The sequence below is a fragment of the Ascaphus truei genome, chromosome 1 (assembly GCF_040206685.1).
Source record: "Ascaphus truei isolate aAscTru1 chromosome 1, aAscTru1.hap1, whole genome shotgun sequence".
Lineage (NCBI taxonomy): Eukaryota > Metazoa > Chordata > Amphibia > Anura > Ascaphidae > Ascaphus > Ascaphus truei.
In genome coordinates this window covers 502927096-502949287 of record NC_134483.1, presented here as the reverse complement: position 1 = coordinate 502949287, position 22192 = coordinate 502927096, and the positions used below count along the sequence as shown (strand labels likewise).

At 44.8% G+C, this 22192-nt stretch overlaps 1 protein-coding gene across 2 annotated transcripts in view; it reads left to right on the top strand.

Moving 5' to 3' along the window:
• EVC2 (EvC ciliary complex subunit 2) overlaps nucleotides 1-22192 on the top strand; it is a 207689-nt gene that overhangs the window by 140450 nt on the left and 45047 nt on the right. For both annotated transcript variants that reach the window (XM_075569576.1, XM_075569567.1), the window contains 2 exons: nucleotides 2273-2389; nucleotides 16370-16597. In XM_075569576.1, coding sequence (XP_075425691.1) covers nucleotides 2273-2389; nucleotides 16370-16597 — 345 coding nt within the window. The remainder of the gene's footprint in view (nucleotides 1-2272; nucleotides 2390-16369; nucleotides 16598-22192) is intronic.

The window sequence follows — 22192 nt, the reverse complement described above, 5'->3', positions numbered from 1 at the left end:
CATTCTACTCTACCTGTGAGAACTACGCATCAGAACTTTTACAGCCTTATTTTGGTGCATCTGACAAATATATTCTGTAGGAAACTCACCTTCTCCAATGTACAGTGTACTTGCTATTTCAGCAACCATCACTCTGATCCGCAAACACCGTCATAACATACAGTCTTCTATGGACGTACATGTAAAACACAGACCAATAACCCCATAACCTGTTCAACTCAGGAGGTTTTTTACAACAACCCCCTATAGAGCCACTAAATCTTTCACCAACAGCCAGTAACGGCACTTTTTCCTATGTTAAACATACAGCTATATACACAAAACAGGGATACAGGGAACGGACTCCTACAGTGGAGTATTGGTCTCATATACAAATAATATAACCCTCCCAAACGAGGGACCAGGTGGAACTATTCAAATCGAAAAATAGATTAAATATACACACAGGATCCATACCTGTACATACCAAGGGTACGAGAGCTTCATACAAGGACACAGGGACTAGGAGAAGAAGAAAAAAAGAAAAAAGAGCAAAAAAAGTAAAAAAGGTAAAAGAGACATCATTTGCTATATCTTATAGAGTAGTTCATAGGAGCTAAAGGAGACGCATGGTAGAGACCGAATAGACGTTAGCTGTCTATTTTTTATTAGAGTATATAGATTTACACTATATACTGTTTTAATTACACGTTTGACATATTAGAATGAAATAAAACTAACTTCACCTACTACATTCACCCCTGACCGTATATACTATAAAGGTCTGCAGTGCGCCTGCAAAAAGGGACTCTTTGGTGTATTTTCGTTGATACACATCTCTAGCTACCCTAAACTTTATACTGAAAATATTTAGGAGGCTAGTGAAATTGCATCATAGTACTGGCAACTCTGTAATGATATAGTGGTAGATACATAGTGTATACTGATCATATACCAATGCCACTATCAATTAAGGATGAATCTATGATGGGTAGTGGTTTGAGACACCACAACTCCCTTCTTTTAAATCTATCTGGTATATCCCCATGATGATTCCAGTGAAACGGAACTGGAGTTACACCATTTACTTTTTTTTAATTGCAGGATAATTGTCTCATGGTCTGTTTAGATGCCAAACTAAGTATCGCGTTTAATAGGGAGATATGTATGCTAAACTAATGCTACATACTAGGAGACAAAGATGCAACTGTGCTGCTCATATGAATTGAAGCTATTTACCTATTACTATAGTCCATCTATACTGGACCTCACCCTATACTAGTACTCCGCACCTTAGTCCTCTATAAATAAGAGTGACTTTCTAGGCTTACAAGCCATGGTATCTGGGTCAGAAGGGGAGAATTAACACAAACTTAATAGATCTCCGATGGGACCCTAAGCATAGTATAGGCTTAGACTATACAGATACAACGCTGTATGCATGCCACATACACTTGAAGCATTATATATCTCCAAAGGGAACTTAACCCTTAAACACTACTTTGGGTCACCTACTTTGACCGGCAACAGTCCTTGGTCCTTTTTATTTTGACTATTGCATTTCGTTGTTCAAGTTTATAAATCACCTTTATTTTAATATTAATACAATTAAAATTGCGTTTTAAGAAATACATTACCTACCAAAGGGGTACTAGAGTGCTCTTCAATCCGGGTTCTTTCTCTTGGGTCTATTATTATTATTATATCCCGGTAGCAGCACCATACCCCTCTTCAATCTCATTTAGCTGAGCAGGGGCTTCCTTCTTCCCTCTTCTTCCCCAGGGTAATACAGGAAGACAGTCCCCTAAAAATCCCACTTAGTAGGTGACACCCAAAAGACTGGGGGGAAAAAAACACAGGGGAACAGGGGACACACAGACATTCACTCAGAACACATCAGTAAGAAGGATGATGCGAGCCGGTGATGCTGGAGGGAGACACGACTGCTGCTAGACCTTTTTGCATCACTTACCTGAGATTAAGTGGTACTTTGATCTTATTGCGGATGAGCTGCGGGACTCAAGCATTCAAGATTTAAATACAGTACATCACTTTTAGCTAAGCATATATTTCATGGCCCATTCAGGGAATTATATACACATAATTTATAAACATGGAAGGCTACTGGATTATTTTTTTTTTAGTAATGCATACAGTACTCTAAAAATAATACAGATAGCGGCACACAAATGTTATTTCAGGGTACATACAGTAACCTTTCCAGTCATTATAAATGTATCAGCATAAGCTGTTTTCTTCCATGGAATAATATCTTGTGCTATTGCTTTTTCAGTCAAATTCAAAGATGAAGAAACATCCTCAGGATAAAAACATAGAGGTCCTTAAGAAATCTGTAGAGGATAAAATTCTGATTTATGAAGCACAAATTACAGATGACAAGATAAAGCAGGTAACGAAAACGAGATAAGACAATTTGTCATTTTAAACATTACATGAATATTTTGCTTTTGATTAAAGATGTGCAAAATTTTCAACTACTGTAAGTTTGCAGTCTGGGCAAAATTTACACTTTTACATTAAATCGTCCAGATTTGCCAAGATAATAATAATATTTTATTTCATATAGCGCTTTTTTCCCAATGGGACTTAAAGCGCTTCACAATTACAGTACAGTGCGCGGTACGCAGCACATAGGATTGTTACAGACACAGTCCCTGCCCAAATGAGCTAATCTATGTACCAGATTCAATCCCATCCAGGACAAGGGAAGGAGAAGAAAGGGGAAAGGTAAAGGCCTTTTTACTACATTATCCATTAACTTACAGGAAGTGCTGCATTGAGAGTTACCTCTCCTTTTCAAGTATGTCCTGGGCATAGACCTTGTTTCTGTCCTTTGGCAGAAACCTTTGTGACAAAGGAAGATCTAAAGGTGTCACAAACACAGGAAAGGTCACATTCGCAGACCAGAGTTGATGTGTTAGAGGATTTACCCATTGAATCAGATGAGGACCTTGCTTTTACCTCTGATCAGGTGTTTTATGTTCTGTCAGACAAGGAGCAGCAATAGTACAGAGAGGAGGAAACCTCATTTAATGTTGATCTAGTCAAAGGATTAATTGGATCTATTCAAACAACCATGAGTATTCAGCAGCTGGAACAGGTATATTCTCTTCAGGAGGCTCCCTAAGGCTCCCTCTTGTTTGAAGGCTCCCTAAGAAAACAGTCTTTATTCCATGTCTACAAGGCGATAAACGATATCATAGAAAAGACATGGGAACAACCATATTTGAAGCTTGCTACTTCCAGGCGTTTCACTAGAATGTACCCATTCCAAAATCAGAATATTAAGTTCTCGGAAACTGTTCCAAAAGTGGATGCAACTACATCTAGGTTGACCAGAAGAACCACATTATTCTAGGAAGAAAGATCCCAATTCAGAGACCCTATGGATCACAAAATAGTCAGTCTTAAAGAAGGCTATACAGTATTTAACAGCAGGAGCTATGAATAAAACAGCGGTATCTGGGGCATCAATTGACAGAACTCTTTGAGTTGGGTAATTTTACAGGAAGATATCCAAGAGGGTGTTAAGAGGTTCACAATATTAAGGCCACCTAAGAAACCCAAAGGGCTGCGTTTTTTTATATTCAAAGCTTTTTACGATGCTGTCCATCGTGCTGCAAGAACTGTGGCAGCTATAAATGACCTATGGCTCCGCTCTTGGTCCGCAGATTCTGGCAGACTTTTATATTGATTAACCTTTTGAAGGAGAATTATATTCCAGAAAGAAATTGGATACGATAATTGGTAAAACATATGTAGGTAGACATCAATACCTACCACAGGATAAGAATAAGAGAAGACGTTTTTCATCCTACAGTATGTGGCAGCAGGTCAGTCACTAAGAATCCAAGGCATACAGGCTTGGAAGGCCCTGTTGTAAAAAGTTGCGGCAGAGCAATATCAGTTTTTTCATTGGCCTAGAAAGTCAAGATGTGTCACGGGAGACTCCTGTGGCGGGTAGGATCTCGGTGGCCGGAACAGCACGAGCGTAGTAGGGGTCACAAGCAGAGATCAGAGGCAGGCGGCAGATAGCGAAGTCAGGAAACAAGCAGAGGTCGGCAACGAGGAGACTGGAACAGGACAGGGGAGCAAGGACAGGTCTGGGGGCAGGGACTGAGAACAGGAACAAACAGGGACAAGCCAGATTACCAGCAAGGGCTTTTACTGTGAACAGACTCAAATACAGGTTCAGGTACAGGAAACAGATCAGGATCAGAGGCATGTGCAATAGGAGTCTGACTTCAAGCAAAGGCAAGGCAAACAGACAGGAAACAGAACTATAAGACAGAGACAGGAGCAACAAGAAGACAAACAGACAGACAGAGGAATCCAGAGCAAACAGAAGGCAGCAGCACACCCGGTGGACAAAGAAGCTAAGGCTAGGCAGGAGGTCTAGGCGACCCTGACATTACTCTCCCCTCTCAAGAGCGTTCTCCGGACGATCCTCCAGGCTCTTCCCGGAGGCCTTGATGGAAAGGTGACTCAAGGTGACCCACCTCTGGTGGTTTGTCAGTGGGCAGAGGGTACTCCACAGGTACATTGGGTGCTGCAAGGAACCTCCGAGTGGGTGCGTTCAACCCAAAAGCAGGGGCAGAGACATCAGGAACGTGGGCATCAAGGACGGGTGCAGCCTTTCCACATGAGTCAGTGGGGACACAGAGTTGGCTCTCCATGGTCTTTTCTTGCGACTGCCGCTTAGTGGCATCAACCAATGAAAGACCAGCTATTTGAGTTTTTAGCTCTTGAAGCTGTCCTTCTGCACTTCTTTTCCCACTCAAAGCAGTTGTCAGTTCAGCTTCTTTGGAGTTGAGTCGCGACTTCATCTCTCCCAGCTGACTTGGAACAAGGCTTAAATATGTTTCATCTTCTTCATTTCTGATCAGCTGCCAGTACGCCTCCCGGGCCTTGTCCAGCTCCAGCTGCAGCCGGACCTTATCACGGGCTGTGTGGTCCAATAATTTGCAGGCATCGGCCATTTTGACCTCATAGCGCAGTGTCAGGCTAGCCACTTGACAGACGGACACCTTCTCTCTCTCCTCCTTTTTGGCAAGCTGTGTCTTGAGCTCAGTGATCTGCGCCTTCAGCGCTGTGAGTTGCTGAGATGTGTGTACAGCTGCTAGCTTTAGCTCTTCCATCTTTAGGCGTTGCTGCAATTTCCACTCCTCAGCGAGAGACCCCTGGTTGAGTGCATTTTGCAATTTTCCACTCAGGGCTTTCAGCTCTTCACTATGATAATTTTGAGCTTGCTTCCATGCATCCCTCATTACGTCTTGGAGCTCTGACAATTCCTTTGCCAAGGTCTCAGCTGCCTGCCTTTTCCAGGTCTCTTTCTCCTGGGTGTACTGACTGTTAGAGATGGAGCAGTGTCTCTGCTCCTCCAACTCTTGTTTCAGTTTCTGGACCGCCTTGTGTTCCCTCTCATACAGGGTTACCTGGGCTCTAAGTTCCTCCTCCAGCGAGGCTCTGGTTATGCTCAGTGTGGCCTTCAGCTCCTCATGCTGTTCTTTGGGGACACACTGGGTACTCAAATAATCTTGCAGCATCTTTATTTTGTAGGCAGTTTGGAAACTTTCTTCCTGCAGAACTCGCTGCTTTTCTTCAGCATTCACCCATTTCTCCTTATTGTCCTGCAGATGTGTACGCAGTTCTCGCAGCTGACTCTGCAGCATATTTTCTGCTTGTGTGCGCCGCTCCAGGGAGACATGTTCTTCTTGCAGCACTCTCTCTGCATTCAGCAGTGCTGTCTGCACGTCTAACTTCTCCTGGGCCAACTGTTTCTTCTCCTCTCCTAATTCATGGAGTTTCTTATCTCCTTCACTGACTTGGACATAGAGATTCTTGCACTCCTGTGTTACCATTTCAAAACTGCTATTTAACCCTTCGAAGATCCCTCTCAAAGAACGTAGTTCTGTGTTGAAGTGGCAATTCTTCTCCTCGGAGGCTTCCAGTTTTGCGCCAACTTGAGCGATGAAACTCTGGTACTGGGCATTATCAGCATAGGCCTTCTCCAGCTTACTTGACAGGATCACCCTGTCCCTCTCCAACTGCTCTTTTTCTTTCTCCTGGAGAACACACTTAGCAATTGCTGAAGATAGACAGCTTTGTAGTGCAGCCTTGGCTTCTTGCTCCTTATCTAAACGTCCATAAAGACACTCAATCGTTTTCTGTGCAGCTTGAAGCGTCTGAGTTAGGGCATCTTTCTTTTCTTCCACTATTCTTGGGATACGTCTGTGAGTTGCCTTAAGCTGCAGCATATCTCTTTCATCAAATGCAGACTCTGAGGTTAAATTTTCATTCTTAATTTCTTCTGCAACTTCCACAGTAATGCCTCCCTTCTTTTTCTTCTTCTTCCTTGCTTTGAGAAGTTCTGAAGAATCAGTGGGTACTGTGTTCACATTTACTGCTCAAGACTGTTTTCAGAGTGGGAGCCATAACTTCAGACATACTGTAGGGAAACCAAACTTCCCAAGAAACCAGTAATGCAGAAAATGTGTCTTTAAAGCAGAAGCATTAGAATGAACAACAGGAATATTAGACACAGAGAGACACAAGATAGGAGAGCTGACCTTTTGAGACTTTAGCATCAGTCACAGAGATTTATAAATGCAAGGAAAAAACATAGACAGAGAAACCTGTAGTTATATCTGAAACTTTAGAAATCAGGCGTAGGGATATCATACAGACAGAGAGAACCTGCAGTTATATCTGAATCTTTAGACATCAGGCGTAGGGATATCATATAGAAAAAGAAAACCTGCAGTTAGATCTGAAACTTTTGACATCGAACATAGGAATATCAGACAGAGAACCTTGCAGTTAAATCTGAAACTTTTGATATCAGGCGTAGGGATATCACAGGTTACAGAGAAACAAACTTTAGAGGAACTTGCAGGTAAACCTGAAACCTTAGGACCAATCATAGGAAGAACTACAGATTGCAAGAAAAATCACAGCATGCAATAACAAAATAATGGAAGCACTCTTGTCTTTTGAAATGGGAACCCTGTGAACAGCAGTGGTCCAACCAGGGATGCAGTAAATCAAGGTAACCGTCTTAAATAGAAATGTGAGTCTGAAAATCTGCAGTGGTCCACCCACAATGCAGAGACAGATTCTTGTCCAGGTTATGAAAGTCTGAAAATGGCAAAAACAGGTACTGCAGGGAAGGGTATTTTTTTTTGTAATAGGGAATTCTTCTCAGGGAGAAAGTGGCACAAAAAGCCCTGCAGAAACCTTTGCAGCAACAAAACCTTCAGGATCCCAACTAGGATTTAAAAAAAAAAAAAAAAAAAAGTACTTATCTTCCTCTAAGCGGATGGGGTCTGCTGAAGCAGGAAGGCAGAGAATCTGTTCCAGCGAGATCCAGAAGTGTCCTCTATTTTCTGTCACGGGAGACTCCTGTGGCGGGTAGGATCTCGGTGGCCGGAACAGCACGAGCGTAGTAGGGGTCACAAGCAGAGATCAGAGGCAGGCGGCAGATAGCGAAGTCAGGAAACAAGCAGGGGTCCGAGGCAGGCGGCAGGTAGCGAAGTCAGGAAACAAGCAGAGGTCCGAGGCAGGCGGCAGGTAGCAAAGTCAGGTAACAAGCAGAGGTCGGCAACGAGGAGACTGGAACAGGACAGGGGAGCAAGGACAGGTCTGGGGGCAGGGACTGTGAACAGGAACAAACAGGGACAAGCCAGTTTACCAGCAAGGGCTTTTACTGTGAACAGACTCAAATACAGGTACAGGAAACAGATCAGGATCAGAGGCATGTGCAATAGGAGTCTGACTTCAAGCAAAGGCAAGGCAAACAGACAGGAAACAGAACTATAAGACAGAGACAGGAGCAACAAGAAGACAAACAGACAGACAGAGGAACCCAGAGCAAACAGAAGGCAGCAGCACACCCGGTGGACAAAGAAGCTAAGGCTAGGCAGGAGGTCTAGGCGACCCTGACAAGATGTCAATCAAGGTTCAATGTCCAGTGAAAGTTTGTGGGTCCTATCTTTCGAACAAATAGCAGTCGGGTTAAGAATTTTCAACTACTTGGAGGATTGGGCCCCCACTAGCAAAGATATCCAGGTGCGCAAGGTGATCGAACGCAGATATTATCTGGATTTTTTTTTCAATACCAACTCAAAAAATATTCACAGAATTCCCCATTCCAGAAGGTACAGCAGAAGTCCAGGCTTTAAGGCAAATTATTTCTTATATACTGTAGGCAAATGCAATTTCCAAAGTTCCAAAATATCAAAGACACAAAGGAATTTATTCAAGACTATTCCTAGTATGGACACCGTCAGGCGACTACAGGGCAATTTTAGATTTGAGGAAAGTAAATTAACTCCTACGCATGGTACTTCACACTTTTCAACCAAATGATGTTCTAGCCTCTATAGATTTAAAGAATGCATACCTTTACATCCGTGTCATAACTCTGTGCCCAGGACATACTTGCAAATGAGAGGTAACGCTCAATGTATTACTTCCTGGTAAAATATTCTATAAATATCACCAAATCACTCCAAGTTCCTCAGGTTCTGCATTTTAGGTTTTCCCACTTCCAGTACAGGTTTGGTCTAGCAACAGCACCGAGGACATTCATACGTATAATCCTGATTGTTGTTAACGCAGGTGTCAGAAAAAGAGGGATCACAGTTTGGAAATATAGAGACGATATGCGACGATATGCCAATCAAATCATTTTCAATTGAGAGATTCAGCACCATTCAAAAATAGTATTACAAGGAGTGCTAATTACGAATGGCTCATAAATTCTGAGAAGTCAGCTCGCAGTCACACAGCAACTGAATTTTCTTAGGATAGTGATCGACATAAAGGTAGGAAAAGCCTTTCTTCCCATGAAAAGATCCTCAAGGTAAAGGAGGCAGCAGGTTACTTCAGGAAGCTCCAACATCATATACTGTAGCACTCAACTGTATAAGAACACTCAGACTCTCCACCTCCACAATACAGGTAGTCCCATGGGCACAATTCCATATGAGAACAATCAAAAGCAACTTCTTAACTTTATGCAACAAAGACCCAATCAATCTTTCTCTACCTATAAGATTATTCAAAAAAGCAAGAAAATCTCAGTTGGTGGGAAGATATGCACAATTTAGGCAAAGGATGATCTTTAGAGGATCCCCTCCGGACTGTTCTAATGACGTATGCGAGTTCCAGAAGCAGGGATGCTGATCTCAACCAAAAGTTCCATCATGAGGTATGACATCGGGAGTGTCAAGGTTCTACTGCAAATTGAATTAAAAGCAATAAATATTTCATAAGTAATCTTCAAGTCAGACCTTCAGGGAAACCCAGTAAGAGTCCACTCAAACAATTGCACAGCCGTCGCTTATATTAAATCACCAAGGTGGAACAAAAAGTTATCCAACTATGGCAAAAGCCTTCAGATTGTTAAAGGGGCAGAGAGAACCTTAAACACACAAATCTTCCAACTTTTAGTCAATACATGGGGTCTTTGCGAGAGAGACCAAGGAACTGTAAGGATCCGCGCTGCGGGTATACCTGCGTCCAGCGCATCCTTACCTTTTTCTCAGGCCATTCAGGCTCCCCGGCGGCATTCCCCGCTCCTGGCTGCTTTCCCTGCACCTCCTGTCCACGCGCGTCAGCCCTACGAGTGCACGCACCTAAGCTGCCATTGGTTGGCGCCAGGCGCCGCTCGGGTCCCGTCATCTCCGCCTTCCCGCTTCTCCCTCTTTACCTTACTCCTCCCTCCTTACCTGACCCTTCGCCTGTCCGTCCCTCTGCTCCTCCCCTTCTCTCTGCTCCTGGATCCTCCGGTGCACCTTCCCCATGCTCCGCCTCCATGGACATAACACACATGCCCAGCATGCCCCTTCCCCATCTGCCTTGCCTCTCAGGTCCTCCTGCCCTTTCTGTCCCTTACCTTGTCCGTCCCTCCCCTCACTCCCATTGGTTTCAAACTTCCTCACTCTGCTCTCCTATTAGGTTCCTCTTCAGGCCTCTCCTCTGTCACTCCCCTTTCTCTGATTGGTCCCAGCCCCCTATATAATCCCTCTTCTCCATTTCCTCTTTGCTCTTCATAGCTTCTGTACCTTGGTGCTGTCTGCTGTTGCCTGGCCTCTCTTGTCTTTTCAGTGCTGCTCCTGTCCCTGGAATCCTTGCTGACCTTCCTGGATTTGACCCTTGCTTTGAACTCTACAACGCTGCTCTCTGGAACCCTTTAGACCTTTCTTTGGACTTCTACGCTGCAGACCTCTACAACCCTTGGGCACGGCACACGGACAAACTACTACGCTGCTCTCCCCACTCCATGACCCAGGCTTATGGACAATCGATTACGCTGCCCTCTCCAATCCACGACCCTTGGCATATGAACTAACCCTTCTACGCCGGAGCTGTCAAGTACGGTATCATTTACATTCTTGTTACCCGGACCACCTACGCTATTACCACACTCCGGCCGTGCCCCCGTTTGCTGCTAGGTGTGTGGTTTTACCCTTTCCACCTCAGTCCCGGGGTCTCGTCTGGCTTGTGGGCAGGCCGAGCGTTACAGGAACAGAGCAGATAGACGGGCCAACAGCATCATGGAAATTCTCCATGGTGTACGCCTCTCCAATATGTCTAATAAGAAACATCACCAGAAAGCAGGCCACGGTCACCACAATCATTCCAAACTGCCCAGGAGAGCATAGTATTTAGATATAATACATCTATCAATTACAAGACCCTGGATACTTCCTCCTATCTTGAATGTACTCTTCTAAGTCCCAATCTTACATCCGGGTCTAGAAAAATTGGCTTTAGTGTCATGGATATTAAAAAGAACAAGCTGATGGGGAAGGGCATCGGAAAGGAAGTGGTATATTATAGGATCTGGAACCGTTTTATTTCCTAGCATAAATTGAAACAAATAAAATATCAAGCATCTATCACATACATTGTGGAGTTTATCAAAAAATGGTTTTGCCCAAGGTCTACTGGTAAGTTCTTTAATTGTACAGTGGGCACCACTGGGAGTTCTCTTCCACGAGCCCCTTGCTAATAATGTTCTGGTCATACACCTTTTTCAAGCAGTCAGAAAATTAATGCTACAAATGTCATCTTTTGTGCAATCCTGGGATCTTTGTATTAGAAGCATTATTGGAGGTACCTTTCGAACCAATTAAAAATCTGTAACTGTTACATATGCCCAAAATCCTACATTATGCTCTAACTGTCCATGTATGTGTGTGAATGTGTATGTGTGAATGTGTATGTGTGTGTGTATGTGTGTGTGTGTGTGTGTGTGTATATATATATATATATATATGTGTGTGTGTGAAAAGAGAAAAAAAAAAAAAAAACAGGCACACACCTAGTGCATTAAAGTTATAACAAGTGTTTATAGAACATTAAAATCAACAAATGCCCACTCACAAAAGTACGATTTAAAATAGCAGATATGAGATTGGCTCTCATGTGCCAGAAGTGCCGTCCGATCAGGGTAATGGCGTCCGCTCGCGTCTCTCATCCATGCAGTCAGATACCGGAAGTGACGACTCTCCAATTCGGCGCCTCTGCACAGGAAGTCCCTCCGGGAACCAGCAATAGCCACACCAAGTTCTTAGTGCTGCATTACTGTGGTTGCCCGTTCGCTGTTTTGCTCTAACGGTGAAACTGAATGTGTGTGTGTATGTGTGAATGTGTATGTGTGTGTGTATGTGTGAATGTGTATGTGTGTGTATATATATATATATATATATATATATATATATATATATATATATATAAATATACATATATATATATATATATTACAGTGTTCGACAAACCTATACATTTGCACGCCTCGGGCGAGTGGATTTACATCGTGGCGAGCTCCTATTGGCCCAAGCACCACACGTGTGGTACCAGGTGGCGAGTAGATTTTTTGGTGATTTGTCGACCACTATATACAGGTAAACCCCGTTATAGCGCGCCCCGTTATACCGCGAAATCGGTTATTACGCGGTTTTCACGTGGCTCTCGTTTAAAAAGAAACAAAAAAAAAACTGCACACACTCTACATTGCACACACTGCACACACTGCACATACTCTACCCTGCACACACTCTACACTGCACATACTCTACACTGCACACACTCTACACTGCACACACTCTGCACACACTCTACACTGAACACTGCTCACAGCACACTGCACACACTCCCAGCACTCACTCTCACTGCACCACTGCACACACTCACTGCACACACTCTACACTGCACACACACTACACTGCACACACTGCACACACTCTACACTGCACACTGCTCCCAGCACACTGCACACACTCCAAGCACTCACTCTCACTGCACCACTGCACACACTCTCACTGCACCACTGCATACACTCTCACTGCACCACTGCACACACTCTCACTGCACACACTCTCACTGCACACACTCTCACTGCACACACTCTCACTGCACACACTCTCACTGCACACACTCTCAATGCACACACTCTCAATGCACACACTCTCAATGCACACACTCTCACTGCACACACTCTCACTGCACCACTGCACAGGACACTACATACTCACAGGCACTACATACTCACAGGACACTACATACTCACAGGACACTACATACTCACAGGACACTGCACACTGCACACACTCACAGGACACTGCACACACTCACAGGACACTGCACACACTCACAGACACTGCACACACACTCACAGGACACTGCACACTGCACACACACTCACAGGACACTGCACACTGCACACACACTCACAGGACACTGCACACTGCACACTGCACACTGCACACACACTCACTGCACACACTCTCACTGCACACACTCTCACTGCACACACTCTCACTGCACACACTCTCACTGCACACACTCTCACTGCACACACTCTCACTGCACACACTCTCACTGCACACACTCTCACTGCACACACTCTACACTGCACACACTGCACACACTCTACACTGCTCACACTGCACACACTCTACACTGCACACAGCACACTGCACATACTCCCAGCACTCACTGCACACACTCTACACAGCACACACTGCACACACTCTACACTGCTCACAGCACACTGCACACACTCTACACTGCACACACTGCACATACTCTACACTGCACTCACTGCACACTGCACTCACTGCACACACTCTACACTGCACACACTCTACACTGCACACTGCTCACAGCACACTGCACACACTCCCAGCACTCACTGCACACACTCTACACAGCACACACTGCACACAATCTACACTGCTCACAGCACACTGCACACACTCTACACTGCACACACTGCACATACTCTACACTGCACACACTACACTGCACTCACTGCACACACTCTACACTGCACACACTCTACACTGCACACTGCTCACAGCACACTGCACACACTCCCAGCACTCACTGCACACACTCTACACTGCACACACTGCGCACACTCTACACTGCACACTGCTCACAGCACACTGCACACACTCCCAGCACTCACTCTCACTGCACCACTGCACACACTCTCACTGAACACACTCTCACAGCATACACTCTCACACAGCACACAGCTCTCACAGCACACAGCTAACACAGCACTCAGTTCTCACACCACACAGCACTCACAGCACACTCTCACAGCACACAGCTCTCACAACACACTACACCACACATCCCACTCCCCCTCCCTACCTTTGGTGTCGGCTGCTGAGATTGGAGCGGAGCTGGCATCAGGAGGAGAGGGGGTGTCGGGAGGAGGGGGGGTGTCGGGAGGAGGGGGGGTGTCGGGAGGAGGGGGGGTGTTGGGAGGAGGGGGGTGAGTGAGGAGCAGGCTGTGACTCGGAGGGCCGTGTGGGCTATGCCGCGGAGGGCCGGTAGGTGTGGGGGCCTGGGGGGGGGGAGGAAATGTGAGAGAGGGGGATAGGGACACTGGAAGAAGAGAGATTGTGGGGGAGCGCCCCCTGGAGGATTGAGGGGGCCTGTTTGAGGCCTGTGGAGGGGGCCTGCCGAGCTGACTGCTGATAGGTGGCCATAGAGGTGCCTGTCAGAAACTTCCCTTCTACCAGTCTGCAGCATGCTGCCTGGACAGGCATCTCAATGGACACCTTCCAACAGGCCAGCTCTGCGGATCAGGACATATTAGTTTTGCTGACAGGGGTCTGGCACCTTTCCCATTACTCATTGGGCCCGGGACAAGAGTCCCTGCACACAGGACACACACAGGCAGCATACACACATCTCTATCCCCCCATGCTGTGTGTCTCTCTCCCCCCAAGTGTCTCTCTCTCCGCCGTGGTGGGAGGTAAGGAGCAGGTTGCCCAGCCGTTGCTAGGGGATGTGTAGGGCTTCCGGCCACCTCTTCCTTCCTTCCCTCCTCACTCCCTCCCGATCAGGCGCGCGGTGGCCATTTTTAAAAAAATTAGCGCGACCCCGTTACTAACGCGGTGGTGTCGGGGTGGACCCCGAGGACCGCGCTATAACGGGGTTTACCTGTATGTGTATATATATATATATATATATATATATATTACAGTGTTCAACAAACCTATACATTTGCACGCCCTGTATATATATATATATATATATATATATATATATATATATAAATATATACACATATATATATATATATATATATATATATATATATATATATATATATATATATACACACATATACCACACACACACACACATGTTCAGGGCACTCTAAATGGGAAACAGAAAAAGGAAAACAACTTATCTGGTCAGTCACGGTGCAAGCAGTGGAACCAGGATCACCATCCAGCAGCAAAAATAGATAGAATGGTGATGCAAAAAATCCGCAGCACTCACCAATTCATATGAAAAAAATTTTAAAGAAGCAACACAGGCATCAGGGGTGACATCAGGAAAAAAGAAGCGACGTTTTGGACCTCCTGGTCATTTCTCAAGCTCCCGCACACAGCATGAAACACACTGCTAATACATATAGTGCTATCAATGAACAAATTTGGCGCCAAACCCTTACTCATACTCCTACGGTAGCTCATAAGGAACAAAAGAATGTGACCTTATACAGACAAAAACGCAATTCCCAACAGCAAAAGAACAGATGTTATTCCCTTCATAATACCCTAAATGCATATATATATATAAAAGGTGAGGAAGTTCTCATTACATAGTAGGCAATATAAAAATAAGTCGCACGATCTTACACACAGTTAGCCTTAGGCACACAGTATTGTTAAACAAATATATAATCGCTGCGCTTCTCCATGTAAGGAGCATGCAGCTGGCAAATGGATTGGCCATACAAATGTGCAAAACAGAAAGTGAATCCCTGCGCTTCTCCCTTAGGGATAGCAATAAATGGGGAATGTGTGTGTGTGTGTGTGTGTGTGTGTGTGTGTGTGTGTGTGTGTGTGTGTGTGTGTGTGTGTGTGTGACCTGCTAAGGAATAGATGATTGTTAGTATGTCCTGATATGTAAAACCATAGAATTCAAAGAAGGTGTACTTTCTTTTTCACACCACTGTATATATGTATAAAAGTGTCAATTGGAGTGCTACTCGGTGTGGCTAAATGTATATAACAAAAAACAAAGAAGCCCAAAGCTACATCCAATATGACAAAAATTATATACAGTATCTCTAGAAAAATAGGTAATTTAGTTAAACCCTTTGGCCTCCTCCCTCCCAGGGTTTAAGCTCGCCCCTCCCCACTTTTCAAGTAAGCAGTTCTTTCTTTGACATGCAGCTGGTTGAGACAGATCCAATGCGATCATTCTTCCTCTAACTATAGCGGTAAATAAGAATTTTAATCAGGTAGTGTTAGGACCTGCAATAGTTCGTCATGCATTGAAGTAGCTTGCAGGCTTAAAATATTTTGGCCAAAGTGTTTAACTAAATGACCCTTTTTTCAAGAGATATATATTTCACCTATATTTAATATAGGTATTTCACTGTATATTTTTGTCATATTGGATATAGCTATGAAAAAAGAATGGTAGGATTTTTTTGAAAACAACTCTGAAATTCCTTTTTTAATGTATTATAATGTAACAAGCATTTTTTGTGTCAATAGAAACCATTTACAAAGTCACATCCCCTTCCTCTTCTGACTCACCCCATTTTTTAGCCCTGCCCTCTCTCTAGCAGTGCACCAATTGTATCTAGTTACTGCCTGGTCACATGATCTTCCCCACAGAACTTTTCATATTTGGTCCTCTTCTCCTGCACCGACAGCCATTTAGTGAACCCCCGAGCCAAATCTTCGCTGATCAATCACAACTTAGCTAATTACTTATCAGAGTGGATTGTATTGATGCATATATTAAAGGGAGAAAAAAAAACACAGCTTGGACTGCTGCTTTAAACGAAACAGTTATCATTCTCTTTCATATTTCCTAGGTCCGCGGAGAGCTACTACTTCAAAGAGTACATCAGTTAAAAAACAGAGAATATAAACTGGGAGAATATATAGCTTCTTTACAGTTTCAATGGATTAAAAACAAATCAAAGGCGGTTGAGATTCACATGGCTGTCCTGCATCTGCAGTCATTGCTCTTGGAAGGATTGTGCAAATCTCACATTGTAACAAAGTCAGATTATGAACAAGTTCTGGAGACGCGAAGCCACGTGAGTACAGCATCGAGGGATCAATCGCATATTTTCCTTTCATGTGGGTATTCTTTTAATTAGATATAATAAAAAACAGCAGTTCATTAAAGTGGAGTATTCACTTGAGTAACACATGGATCACTAAGCAGTTGTTTAATTTTAAGCAATCTTTATGAATCCTAATGAGGTCAAACTATTTTGGAATCACGCTGTGTATTTGCAGAGACAGATAGAAATAAGGAGTGTTGTAAGGACATATGGGTGGGGCAGTTGAAGTAGTCTCTTATAATGTGGATCCGAATCGACAGGTTGGCCCATTGGGCGGTTATCTTTTCCTTGTGCTTCAGTGCTATGTAAGAGAAAAAAATAATGTTGGTCAATTTATTTCCAAGAATAGCACATGGATTATCAAGGCTTTTAATTCTGATTTGAGAAACAATTGTCCTGGTTACGTTGTTCCAAAATTGTTGGTGGAGCAATGCTGTTATTGTTATGTTTCAGTAGATGTAAAGGCTGCTCACTGCTTAATTCATATTCAAGTGTTTATTTTGAAAACCATCTTTTACTTTCTGCCAGGTAAGTGATATGACAAAATGCTACATTTCTGGGTGCATATATTATAATTACTTTATTCTTATACCGTACTATCCATTGTTATTACATGTAATTGTATGTAATTTCTGGTATTGTCAATTCTTACCCAATTACTGTACATGTGGTCAGGATAAAGAGAGAGATTGACAAAAAAAAGACTAGTAGCCATATTGGTTTTTTGCTTCCTGTAAAAAAAAAAAAATGAAAAAAAAAAAAAAATAGGTAAAATGAATCCTTTTATTGGAGTTTTTTTTTTTTTTTTTAACAAGCCTTCAAACCTCAAACGGTTCATCTTCTGTAGAGCCAAGCAAAACTGTCAATCTGTTTTCCATGCATAATCCGTTCCGCTGTGTAAAATCTGTTGACGCATTGTTACCGTTTCAATCCGTGTGGATTAATCAAACCACGATTGGATACAGTCCGCTGATGCATTTTAACAATCCACCTGCGCATTCTGCAGTCTGCTGATGCATTTTACGAATCCAATTTTTAAGATTCTTAAAATTCGTCAGTGAATTGCGGAATCCGCAGGTGGTTTGTCGGTGATAAAAAAAACAAAAAAAAACGCATAAAGCAAATGGCCATTTTTGAGACAAATCTGCGGACCAATGGAACTGGCTGATCCGAGGCAGATCCAAATATCAAAAACTTTTTGCAGGTCTCTACTGTAATCTTCAGGCAGGAAGGTTGTGCAGAAAATTGGAACGGAGTGCTCACCACAAACAAGGCGTGACCATGAGGCCGAGGTGGGGATAGATATAAACGCCACCCACAGCCGCATGGGCGCATCTGGAATTTATATTGTTCGAGGTAGCCGGGTCTAGGTTGGAGAGGTCAGAATACTCGCCGAGATCTGGGTTGGAGAGGTGCGGATCGTTGCAGGTACTATTAGCCATGGTCAGGATTGGTGAGATGAGAATAGTCATAGTACGTTGCCGAGGTTGGGGTTGGAGAGATATGGATTGTTGTTGGTAGCCGGGGTCAGGACTTCAGAAGAGCGGAGTCCAAGAGAAAGCCAGGGTCAGGAACAGAAAGCTAGGAACGAGGAAGCAAGACAGGGCTGCAGAGGCAAGGAAGCAGTGAACAATACGATACAACATAGGGTTATGCTCAGCCGATTTGGTAGTGGGCCGGCTGAGCATATACAGGAGAAGGGAACCAATGAGGTGGGAGGTGGAGTGGAGGCACGTCAGCAGCGCTGTCCATGACTGGCCGCTCCGATGCAGGAGACAGGTGTGGGGAGGATCACAGGTGATGAGCGGTGATGCGGATCGTAGACACGCCGATCGTGCCCTGCGCGTGCACGCTGCACCGTAATGACACTGCTGTGTGGGCGGAGTCCAGAGGCAGAACCGGAGACGAAGGTATTAAGCTCCGCGCGCGCACCTAGTACGGTGGCTGGTCCCAGGAGAAGGAGCAGAGGTGCCATGGATGAGGGAAGGAGCGAGGGACCTGATCACGGGCCGGGGTGAGTGGAAAGCACGCTGAGAGCAGCTTACTTCACGGATCCTTACAAAAATCAGTTGTTAAAAATACATAACATATTTTTGGGATAATCCATATATTTTTTATATAAGGGTGAGCGTGATGGGATGAGGGGTGGATGAATGAGAGTAATGGAAGCAGTAAAGGTGAAGTGCAGACATGGAAAGGGGTTGTAAATGCAAATTCCTCTGCAATGCCTTCCTGCCTTTTTGGTAGTGAATGGATTAAGAGGTGGAGGAGAAATGGGTTAAGAGTTAAGGGACAGAGGAATTAAGAACAGCGGTGAAGAATTTTGGGGGGCAGCAATTGAGTCGAAGGGGGGAGGATGGAGGGGGGGTAAGGGTGGTTTGGAAGAGTCCCAGGAGGGAAGATAAGTGGGGTAAGAGTCCCGGGGGGGGAGGGAGGTTTATGAGTCCCAGGGGAATGGTAGGGAAGAGGGGGTTAAGAGTCTAAGGGGTGGAGAAAGAAGGAGGGAAGGTGTAAAAGAAAGGGGTGAAAAGAGTGGTGTGTGTAAGAATGGGAGTTAAGGATCTGGAGGGGAGGAAGAGGTTGAGTTTCAGGGGCAAGGGTTGTATCTCAAGGGAGTTAAGTGTGAGGGAGGAGGTTACGAGTCCCAGAGGGGGTTGAGTCCCAAGAAGAAAGGGATTTAAAATCTTTGCGGAAAGGAGGGTGTGAAAGGGGGGTGATGAGTCAGAGGTAGGGGGAAGGGTGGGTTAAACGTCCCAGTGAGGCAGGAGTTAAGAATCCCAGAGGGAGGGTGAGGGAGGGTTAAGAGTCCCAGGGATAGGGTGTTGAAGGTGGGTTAAGTCCCAGGGCTGAGGGTGGTGAAGGGATTAAAATTGCAGAGGGGGAGGAAGGGGTTAAGAGAGCTAGTGAGGAGAGAAGTTGTGACCTTTCTTCCTGCAGCCATCTCTCACGCTGTCTCACACACAGTCTTCCCGCTATCTTCACGCCGGGAAGTAGAGGGTCTGATGAAACCCTTAGACAGACAGATTCTCCTGGAGGTATTCATTTAATACCTTCAATTCTGGTTCTGAGAGGTAATAGATTCTCCTGACGAGAATGGCAGCACCTGGTTCAATGAGGCAGTCTTAGGAACAATGCAGAGGAAGCGTATCCGCATTTTCTTGTCACAAAGATCCAAGAACTCAGAGTATTGAGTATGTAGCAGACCTTCCTGAGAAATCTTGTGTATTTCCACGCACTCTGGTGTGGGTAGTTTAGGTAGACAGGAAAGCTGGCAGTGTCCCAAGGGAAAGGTGAGTACCCTGGTCTTCCAATCAATTGGTGGATTATGGATCATGAGCCATGGAATTCCCATAATCACCAGAAACAGGGGTGAAGGGATAAGACTAAAATAAATCTTGTCCTGGTGATTGGGATCTATGATTAAGGTTAAATTGAAGGTTTCATGGGTGACAGGTCCTGAGCTCTAGGAAGAACCGTCAACGATCTCCATCCTTTCTGGGGACACTGGGTCATAAAGGTACCAAATGGCTCTTGGTGAATTCAATGTCCATGAAATTTCCTCCCGTCCTGTTGACCATTACTGTGGTTGAAAAATGCTCTGTTCCCTTCTCGAGAATAATGGGGACATGGAGATGTGGATGTATAGAAGAGTGTCATCTTTACCTTGAGAGGCAGAGAAAACAGTCTTGGAAAGGGCGTGTAGCCAATTTCTCCTTGGACAGTGGGAAGAGGATTGCCTGGTCTTATTCGGACAATCAGCGCGAGAGTGCATCAAATTCCCACAATATAAACAGACCCTCTGAATGGTGTCTATTCCTTTCTTCAAGGAAAATAGGTCCTCGCAATGTGTTCACTTGCATTGGCTCGACCTCCATTTCCCTGGAGAGTCTTGAGGTGTTCGCATTCCTAACCCCGGGGTTGTTGGGCATGGATCCCTGTTTGGCAGGAGTGAATCCCAATTGCTGGAACAGTAAGGAGTAAGCAAAGGCTGGGTCATTAGCAGTGGCCGGAGGTGCGCCACAAGGAGGCATCATAAGGGTTACTAGCAGAAGTTGGAGGTGGGCAGCAAGGAGGCGTCATCGGGGTCATTAGCAGAGGTCAGAGGCAGGCAGCAGAGAGGCGCCGTTGGGGTCACTAGCAGAGGTTGGAAGCGGGCAGCAAGGCGGTGGCGTCGGAGTCACTAGAAAGGTTTGGAGGCAGGCAGCAGAGACGCGGCGTTCTGGTCACTAGCAGCGGTCGAAAACAGGCAGCAGAGAGGTGTTGGGGTCACTAGCAGCAGTCAGAGGCTTGCATAAAAGAGGCAGGGCCTGGACTGGGACACAGGGATAGGACTGGGACATGGGATCAGCAGCAAGGCACAGCAACCATAGCAGGTACAGAAGGAACCAGTATAAACAGTCATCTGGCTACAGGAACAGGAAATTTATAAAGGCAGCCAGGGAGGATCAGATTTCAGAGCGAGGGACTGCAGAGGAAGATCCCAGCAAGGATAGAATTCAGAAGCACTCCCAGAGGAGGTGCATGGGTACTGCAGTCATATGTAGAAGCACATGCACACCGCTGGTAGGTGCTGGAGGGGGGTACTTATCTGCCGGTGCGCTGTATCCAGGGAGGTCCAGACATCCCAGAGGTACTTGAGCAAAGGAATGGAAGCAGGCACACGGTCTTACTAAAGGTGCAGTTTATTGTGCCACCAAAGGTCCAACGTTTCGGCAAATAGATTGCCTTTATCAAGGAGAGGGCCCTCTCCTTGATAAAGGCAATCTATTTGCCGAAACGTTGGACCTTTGGTGGCACAATAAACTGCACCTTTAGTAAGACCGTGTGCCTGCTTCCATTCCTTTGCATGGGTACTGCAGACCAGAACGCCAGGAAGAACGTGAAACCAAGTCTCTATAAAACTTTTAGTTCTCATGTACTCCTGGACCTTCTGCAACCTTGCTTCCATACAGTTAACTCAACTGAGACTCTCCTACTAAAAGAGCCAATGATATCCATGAAGCAAAATCCCAGATTTTTTTTTTTCTGCTTATCCTACTTGATCTTACTGTTGGACATTCTTTTCTTCTTCATATTCTTTACTCTTGGTATCCATAACAAAGCTTTATCCTGGTTCTCTTCACACCTCTTCCACCGTTGTTTTCTGTGTTCTTTTGGTAACATGTCTCCGGTTGATCTTTCTATTGGTGTACCTAATGGCTCCAGGTGTGGAACCTCTCTCTTTCTCTCGACACACTATCACTTGGTGACCTGATCAACTCCATTGGCTTTAGGTATCACCTCTATGCAGATAATACACAAATATATCTAGCCACCTGCAATCCGGTCACAGGTTTCTGATTGCCTCTTGACTATATCCACGTGGATGGTGCTTTGCTGTCTCACACATCCTATCATTACTGCACGATGCCTAGATCTAATATTTAACTCCTCCCTTTCCTTCTCCATTGACATTTATGCTGTGGCTTAAAACTTGTCTCTTCTTCCTCTGTAACATTACCAAGTTCTGATCCTTCCTCTGTAATTCTACAGCTAAAACTCTAATGCTAGGGTGGCCAACTCTGT